Here is a 9,547-nt window from a genome sequence, read left to right on the forward strand (position 1 = left end):
TATACAGAGAATCCTTTTAATTTAAAATTTTACCTAACTAACCTAACAATTCAATAAACTTTTATCTATATAGCCCGTGGTTAATCTACTCCACCTATATCATCAACCTATAAAATTAGCCCCTCAAAGTACTATTTTATAGGTTAGAGAACACCAATCATGGTGATATCACCTGTCCAATCAATGATTTACTAAGATGTTTTTAAATTTATTTGTGTGTGTGTGTGTGTGTGTGTGTGTGTGTGTGTGTGCTTGTTTGTAGGGTTAGTGTGTGTTTGGAGTTCATAGGACAATGTACAGAGTTCTCTTCCACCTTTACTAGGGTCTGGGGACTGAACTCAGGTTGCCAACCTTTTTCCACTTTACCGACTGAGCCATCTCACTAACCCCATATTGTTTTATTTTTCCCTCTCACACTGTTAATATAATCTTACAAATTGTCCTCTTCATTCAGTGGGAGGCAGATCCAGGTGGACATAATAGGATCCCACCTGATTCTAGGCATGGAATAATAGCAAGTCTGCCTTTGCTTGCTTGCTTACAATTTGAAGCCAAGGAGGACTTCAGTCTCACTGTGTGTCTCCTTTTTTTTTTTTTTTTTTTTTTTTTTTTTTTTTTTTTTTTTTTTTTTGCATCTAGGTAATAAAAGGAAGTCCTGAGGCAGAAATCAGAATTTTTGGCAATAAAGCAATGCAGACAAAGGCAAAAACAGAAATAGATAATGTTGTTAAAAAACAACAGAATTACAATCCAAGACACAGGGTTGGTAAGTAATTTTTGCTCACTTATGTGTGTTAGAAATTTTAAAAAGTATCTTCTTTCCATGTTTTTGTTGGTTTGGTTTGGTTTAGTTTTTGAAATACAGGATCTCCATGTGTTGCATCGACCAGCCTCAACTCACAGTCCTCCTGCCTCAGCTTCCTGAGTTCTGGGATTACAACTGTGCTTCACCACAACTGGCTTCTTTTGGTGTAAATACTAGCTCTGACTCCTGCCCTTACACTAAGCTTTAGATTTCCTGTATCCACACATACATCTTTTTTCTAGTAAAAGTCCTGGTTACTTTCTTCAAAATCATATAATATTGGGCTGGTGACTTGGTTCAGCAGGTGAAGGTGCTTACCATCAAGCATGATGACCTGAGTTTGATCTGCAGAACCCATACAGTGGAAGGAGAAAATTGATTGTGCAAGTTGTCCTCTGACCTCCATACATGCCCATGGCATATGTGCAGGCACACGAGTGCACGCACACACACAAAGTAAATAAATATAAATAAATGAGGAAATAACTAAAAGTTTAAAAATATCCATGGCTATTTATGATCATGGGTAAATCTAGTTTTCACTTTTAGCCACACGTAAGTGAAAATGAAATAGCTCTTTTTTTAATAATGGTAAAGATTGGTGCTGTGGGGGTATTTTGCATATGTATGTTTATGCATATTTGTGCAAGTGTGTATGAAGATGTATGTAGCTTATGTTTAGAGGCCAGAGGTAGACACTGGGTGCTCTCCACCTTACATATTGAGACAGGGTCTCACTTGAACCCAGAGCTCACCGATTGGGCTAGTCTAGCTAGCTAGCTCGCTCTGAAGAGTCCCTGTGTCTGCCTTCCTAGTTGTGGGATTACAGGAGAGTCTCCATGCCACTTGAAATTTACCTGGGAACTGGAGATCTGAAGACAGTCCTCATGATTGCTCTGCAAGTGTTTTACCCACAGAGCCTTCTCTCCAGACTCTGGAAACAACAGATTTTATATTTCAAGTAGTAATATGTTATGAATAAACACAAAATAGAAATATTATATTGAGGATTTTGTACTGGCAGGATTTACTCTAAAACTAGTTTCTGAAAAAATTTTAACAGATATTATTGCATTCCAACCTTCTGTTGAAACAGATACCAGCATAGATGACAGCGTGACAGAAGATCAGCCACTCATAGATTGGGATCAAATTCGAGAAGATGCTTTGAAATGGGAAAAAAAGAAGTGGGCAGGTCAGTGCTATATTGAAACCATTAAACATGGTGTTGCTATTTCTTTTTTCTTCAGTTCTTATCCTCTGTAACCCAATTTCTTGTTGTTCATGACCCACATGAGGTCATGTAACATGATGGTCACGAAAAATTTGGCAACAGTATACATTTTCTGAACATATAGTGGCCAAACATTAACTCAAAATCAACCGCATAATGGATCTGGTGTGTTTTCCCATGTTGCATGACTGGACTTCACTGCAGCCTTGGTTCTGAACACAATGTGTGCTCTTTGCACTGTACATTCCATCACACCACACAGTGCTAACAAAACCTGCCTGAAACACCACTACTCATATTGGAAACACTGTGTGTCATGAACTGAAGTGTTTTCACAGTGCGTGCAAAGTGTTCTGGCCTTAGGAAGCATAAGACTCTTCATTTTTCCCTGCTGTCATTCTTCAGCATGTAAGTACAGACTTAGTGTATCATTGGAGTGTATTGTGTTAGAATGTTTTTATTTTGTTTTTGTTTTTGTTTTTGTTTTTGTTTTTGAAACAGGGTCTCACCATGTAGCCCTGGCTAGCCTGGAATTCATTACGTACATCAGACTTGTCTCTAATCATAGAAATCCACCTGCCTCTGCCTCCCAAGAGCTAGGACCACCACCATGTCCTGCTGTGTTAGAAATATTTGATTTTAAAAACTGATAGATGTTCTGGGCATGGTGGCGAACACCCTTAATCCCAGCAGAGGCAGGTGGATCTCTGAGTTCAAGGCCAGCCTGGTCTACATAGTGAGTTCCAGGCCAGCCCCACTACAGGGAGACCCTGTCTCAAAAAAAGACAAAAAAAAAAAAACTTGATGGATGAGTTCCTAAGGAATTGTATTTTGAAAAATCATTCAATGAGTTTTGCTTCAGGATTAGGACAGAATTTCCAATAATTTTTGAAAGTGTTCCAAACATACTTCTCGAGTTTTGTACAATATATTTATGTGGCGCAACATTTTCAGTATTGATGATCAGAATATCAAAATACAATTCTGGGATTTGGGGATTCGGTTGCTTGCTTGCTTGTTTTTTTGTTTGTTTGTTTGTTTGTTTGTTTTGAGACAGGGTCTTTTTCTAGCCCCAGTAGGCCTGGAACTGGCTATGTAGACCAGACTAGCCTCAGTCTCACAGAGATCCACCCACCTTTGCTCCTGAGTTCTGGGATTAAAGGTGTGTGCCACCATGCCCAGCGCAAAATATTGACAGTTCTGAAAGTATTGAAGGTGCTCTATATTCTTCAGTATTGTTCAGTCGATATTTAATTTTCCATATAAAAATAAGCATATCCATTTCATTAGAATACAAATTGGCTTTAGCCTTTAATAAATAATATTTAATTCTTTTACTAAATAAATAGTAAAATTATATGTATACCAAAGAATTATTTCAAAGTAAATTTCTCTGTGATTTATTAGCAGTAAATGTTTGCTATGCTTACCTGTTTTGTATATTTATATACCTGAGGTCATATAAAAATGTTGCCAATGGGGGCTAGGGGCCTATAAGCCAAGAAAACCATGAGGCACCTCTCCCACCATTTTGTGCAGCTGTCAGGAAGTCACGGGATCTATATTTGAATGTGGACTTTCCAGCACAGCCGTAAATGGGGAGCGGGGGCACCCGCACCCTATGGCTCTGTTAGCAAGCCCAATAAACCAGTTAGGATTTAAAAAGGAAAAAGGAAAGAAAAAAATATATTTTGAGTGTATGTTCTGCTTCTAAAAGTCTGAAAGCCACAAGACCAGACAAAACCAAGTGAGCTCATCCATGGGACAAAACTTGTATCTCTACATCAACACAGATCCAATCCACAGATAAGAGAGACCAGAGAGATTTAAAAAAAAACAAGCAGCTTCCATCCTCAGAACCAAAGTAAAACAAAACCAGCCACCATAACATTAATATTAATAACATATGTTATAGCTGAGCAAAATTTGATTACAGAGTAACCTAGCTGACAGTGGCCAAATACAAGAAAAATTATTAAGTCATAGGAAGCTTAACAATTCTTAGAATGAATTTGTGCTTGCTTACTTTTTAAAAAAGGTCACACTAGATAGCCCAGGCTGGCCTGGCACTCCTAATCTTCTTGCCTCAGTCTCCTCAGTACTGGGATTACAGGCATGGCTGGTCTGCCTGTTTGAATTTTAAATAGTAATAGTGTGGGGACTGGGATGACTTGACTCAGTGACAGAACACTTTTCTTGCACATGCAAGGCCTAGATTTGAGGACCAACACTGCAAAAAATTTTAAAAACTTAATGATATGGTCCTTTGAAGAAAAATTAAAATCTGTCTAGTAAGTTTGAGACCAAATTCATTCATCGTGGTGGTTTTATCTCCTGTAAGAATCATATATTAAAAGTTTAACATTAAGGATTCATTCCTGGGTGGAAAATGTATTTGAAAGAGAAACAAAAAGGAGATCTTTTAGATTGGCTAGGCCTGGGTGGCATCATATAGAGCTGTCTAAACCATATACAACTGAATATATATTTTAGTTGGATTTCTGTCCTTTGAATGAGTGTTAATCAATGTACATTCTCATTATTTATCAAAGTTTGGATTGTCATCTTTGTCCCAGATTTGCCTCCAATTAAGAAAAATTTTTACATGGAGTCAGCAACGACAAGCTCAATGTCACAAGTGCAAATAGACAACTGGAGGTAGGTAGCTGTTTCTTTACCTTAGTGTGTTCTCACATAGTTATTACTATTGACTCTTGAGGGAAGGATTTTGAATGATTATATTGGAAAACTGCACACAGACAGTTTCCATGTTTGTTTAGTGAAAACTTGGTTGTGTCCTCCTTGATGAATTTTAGACCATTAGTATTGAATACTGCAGTGGGACATGGTGGTATATGCCTATAATAATCCCAGCATTCAGGAGGCAGAGACAGGAGGACCATGAGTTTCAACAACAAAAGTCATATTGCAATGATGAACACTGATCTGTTTTTGTCTTTAGTGGGCAAACATTGCTGTTGTTTACTTAATACAGCTGTTATAGCTGAGGAACTGAACTGAACAGTCATATGCTGGTGGGAATGTCACAGTCAGCTTGGCCTGCATGGTAGTGGTCCCATAGGATTATAATGGACTTGAAGAATTACCCTTCCTTAGTGGTTATGGCTGCCATAACAGAATGTGATGCATTATGCACACGTGTGTAGTGAATAAGTGTAACTAAAACTATGCTACTGGTCAGAGTGTAGTATGTCTATGTATAGTACATAAAACTTGATAATGATAACAGATGGCTGTTAATGGTTGATAGATATGCTCTACTTTATTATTATTATTATTTAAAAATATATTTGTCCTATTAAAAAAGCTTAGCAGGGCTGAAGTTGTAGCTCCACAGTAGAGTACTTAGCATGTGCAAGTCTCTATAATTGGACTCCAAAACTGCAACAAATAAAAAATTACTGCGAAGCTGTATGCCACAATATGCTACCAGTAAACTCGTAGATCAGATCTTTTGGAATAGCTTACTCTATTTTTTACAGATTTTTAAATTTTTATGTGTATGCATGAATGACTGCATAAATGTATGTGCACTATACGTGAGCCTGGTGCTGTTGTAATCTGACAGTTGTGACCCATGCAATATTACTGCTGGGAAATGAACCCATTTCCTCTGCAAGAGTAGCAAGTACTCTTAACTGCTGAACCATCTCCCCATCACCAAAATCGTGTGGCTCTACCTCAGACTGTTGACAGGATTAAAAAGGAAGTTGTTGGGTAAAGACTGTGGGGAAGGAAAATGAACAAGAACAAAGTAAAATGCCGTGTATGTAAATGCCATAATAAAACCTACTACTTTGTATACTAACATAAAATTAATTTTTTATTACATTTGTGAGGGCGAGAGTATGCTTGTGCCATGGTGTATGTGTGGAGGTCAGAAGACAGCTTTCAGAAGTCAGCTCTTCCCTTCTGCCATCTGGATTCTGGGACTCAAACTCAGATCATCAGTCCTGGCTGCAAGTGCCCTTACCTACTGAGCCATTTCCCTGACCCAAAATTAATTTTATTTTTTTATTTTTTTAATTTTGTATTGAATTTTTGTGTATTTCATACATAAAATCATCTTTTTTCCCCTTTCCTCTTTGGCACCCTCCCATAGCCCCCGCACTGGAGTTCATACATTCTGTCATTTGTATTAAGGCCTATTATGTAAAGTTAGTGTCCTGAGATGTCCCTCAGTGCAAGTTCATCCAGGTTTTATTCAGCCTGTCTAGAGTCTCTCCCTTGAAGAAGATAAGCTCTTCCAGCAGTAATCAGCTGCCAATAATTCTTCAACTAAGATTGGGGCTTGCTGTTCATTTCCACAGTTCTATGCTGAGTTTTTGTCTTCCTAAGTTTGCATGGGTCTTGTGCATGCTGACACCATTGCTATAGGTTTGTATGAGAAGGGTCCCTGGCATCTGTAGGACTATTTATATATGGTCATGCACCTCCTCCCTGGCTCTTACACTCTTTCCACCCCCTCTTCTCCAATGGTCCCTGAGCCCTGGGTGGGTGGACCTCAATATAGAACTTGTCCAAGGACCCACACTCTGCTGACTCTTATTCTCTGCATTTTGGCCATTTTGTGGCCTTTTGTGTTCCTGGCCCTCTGTTGCATGATGGAGATTCATTGATGAGCGTTTAAAGATGCATTAGTGTTCTCTTCATCCCTTGTTCTATGTTCTGTGAGTCTTAGATGTAGAGGTTGCATCCTAAATGTGCCACTTAGGCTTGGGCAATTCACAGAGAATCTGTGTGTGTGACCAGTGGTATAACTCTGTAACAATCTTTGTCCTCGAAAAAGAAGGTACTTTGATGGATGGTGACTGGGATGCTGTTTGTAAGGATTTGGAGCTAGGATCCACAAATAAGGGAGAACATACCTCTTTTGTTTTTCTGAGTCTGTGTTCATTCACTTAGTATAACAGTTTCTAGATCCATCCATTTACCTGCAAATTTCATCTCATCTTTCTTTTTTGTGGGGGGATCTTTTTGAAACAGGGTCTCCCTATAGCCCCAGCTGACCTGGAACTCACTATGTAGACCAGACTGACCTCAAACTCACAGAGATCTGCCTGCCTCTGCCTCCCAAGTGCTGTATCTAAAGGCATGCGCCATCACGCCCGGCCACATTTTTTGTTTTTTAAGAGTTCTCCACACTGCTTTCCATAGGGGTTGCCATGAGTTTGCAATCCCACCAGCAGTGGATGAGCATTCTCCTTTCCCCAAATCCTCATCAGCATTTGGTATCATTTGTTCTCTGAATCTTAGCCAGTCTGACTGGGGTAAGATGAAATCTTAAGATGGTTTTCATTTGCATTTCCCTAATAACTAACAATGCTAAACACTTTTAAAGATGTTTCTTAGCCATTTTTATTTCTTCCTTGAGAACTCTGTTTGGATCTTTAGCCCATCTTTTAATTGGGTCATTTATTTTCTTGATTGTTTTTTTTAGTTCTTTATATATCTGAATATTAAACCTCTGTCAGATGTGTCACTGGTGAAGACTTTTTTCCCATTCTGTGGGTTTTCTCTTCACTTTCTTGATTGTTTGTTTTGCTGTACAGAAGCTTTTTAGTTTAATGAGGTCCCACTTGTTGATTGTTAACCTTAATTCCTGAGCAACTGGTGTCCAATTTAGAAAGTCCTTTCCTATACCTATCTTGTAGGGTATTGCCAATATTTTCTTCTAATAATTTCAGAGTTTTGAGTTTCACATTGAGGTCTTTGATTCATTTGGAGCTGACTTTGTGCAAGGTGAAAGATAAGGATCTAGATTCATTTTTCTACAGGTGGAGATCCAGTTTTGCCAGCACCATTTGTTGAAAGATGCTGTTTTTCCTCCATTTTGTGTTCTTGGTACCTTTGTCAAATATCAGGTGGCTGAAATTGCATGTACTCAGGCTTGGGTCTTCAGTGATGTTCCATTGATCTGTGTGTCTATTTTTGTGCCAGTACCATGCTGTTTTTATGACTATAGCTCTGTACCGAGATCTTATATAGTAATCCCTCAGCATTGCTCTTTGTACTCAGGGTTGCTTTGGCTAGCCTGGGTCTTTTGTGCTTCCATATGAATTTAAGGATTTTTTTTCCAATTCTGTGAAGTATGTCATGGGGATTTTTATTGGATTGCATTGAATCTATATATTGCTTTTTGGTAGGATGATCATTTTTCACAATATTAATGCTTCTAATCCATGAGCATGGGAGGTCCTTCGATCTTCTGGTGTCTTCTTCAGTCTCTTTCTTTATAAAGATTTAGCATTTTCAGCCAGGCATGGTAACACATGCCTTTAATCCCAGCACTGAGAAGGCAGAAGCAGGCGGATCTCTTTGAATTCAAGGCCAGCCTGGTCTACATAGTAAGTTATAGGTCAGCTGGAACTACAGGGAGACCCTGTCTCAAAAAGACAAAAAGAAAAAAAGATTTAAAATTTCCATTTTGATATATTTAGTCAGACTTCAAGATTTTGTTTTTTTTAGGCTACTGTGAAGGGGAGGTTTTCTCTCTTTCTCCAATTGCTTGTTATTAGTATATAGAAAGGCTACTGATTTTTGTAGATTAATTTTGTAACCTGCCACTTTATTGAAAGTGTTGATCAGTTCTAGGAGTTTTCTGGTGGAATTTTGGGGATCTCTTAGGTATATGTCCTAGTTTGTTTCTCCATTGCTATGACAAAACACTCTGACCACTACCAACATGGGGAAGAAAGGGTTTGTTTATTTGGCTTACATCTCCTGGGTTATAGTCCATCAGAGAGCCCAAGGTAGGAACTCAGGGCAGGAACCTGGAGGCAGGAGCTGAAGCACAGACCATGGAGGAATGCTGCTTACTGACATGTTCCCCTGGTCCCTGCTCAGCCTGCTTTCTTATGCAACACAGGCCCACCTGCCCAAGGGTAGCACCACCTACAGTGGGCTGGGCCCTACATCATCACTCAACAATCAAGAAAATGTCCCACAGACACAGCCACAGGCCAGTCCTGTGGAGGAAATTCCCCAATTGAGGCCCCCTCAATCTAGGTATGTCAAGATGACACTAAAGCTATCCAGCACAATTGACCCCTTGTCAACTTGATACACAAACACATCACTATTAAACCATAACCTTTCCAATTCTTGTCCCTGAGATATAATGTTAATATCACAACATAAGACAGTACAACCTTAAGAGTCCTTAAAAAATCCAAACACTTAAAAGTCCATAGTCTCTTTTAAAGATCTCTTAACTGTGGGTGGGCTTCTGTAAAATCCAAAACAAGTACTGTCTTATTTCAAAGGGAGGAATCAGGCACATCTAAGCAAAACCAAAGTCCAACAAAGTAGCTCAAGGCTGGATGTCTGGAATTCACTCACAGTCCTCTGGGTTCCAGAGGGTTCTGGTAGCTCCACTTCTCTGACTCTGCCATCCACAGCACACTCAGCTCATCTCGCAGACCCAGGCCAGCTCCATTCCATACCTACTGCTGTCCTTGGTGGTCATCCTATGGTTCTGGCATCTC

General features: G+C 39.2%; 1 protein-coding gene across 5 annotated transcripts in view; it reads left to right on the forward strand.

Moving 5' to 3' along the window:
• The window catches only part of Ddx43 (DEAD-box helicase 43), a 43,614-nt gene that overhangs the window by 10,347 nt on the left and 23,720 nt on the right, over positions 1 to 9,547 (forward strand). For all 5 annotated transcript variants that reach the window (XM_029569865.1, XM_029569869.1, XM_029569867.1 and 2 more), the window contains exons 3-5: positions 640 to 766; positions 1,902 to 2,000; positions 4,616 to 4,697. In XM_029569865.1, coding sequence (XP_029425725.1) covers positions 640 to 766; positions 1,902 to 2,000; positions 4,616 to 4,697 — 308 coding nt within the window. The remainder of the gene's footprint in view (positions 1 to 639; positions 767 to 1,901; positions 2,001 to 4,615; positions 4,698 to 9,547) is intronic.

Source organism: Nannospalax galili, unplaced genomic scaffold (genome assembly GCF_000622305.1).
Source record: "Nannospalax galili isolate Female #2095 unplaced genomic scaffold, S.galili_v1.0 scaffold82, whole genome shotgun sequence".
Lineage (NCBI taxonomy): Eukaryota > Metazoa > Chordata > Mammalia > Rodentia > Spalacidae > Nannospalax > Nannospalax galili.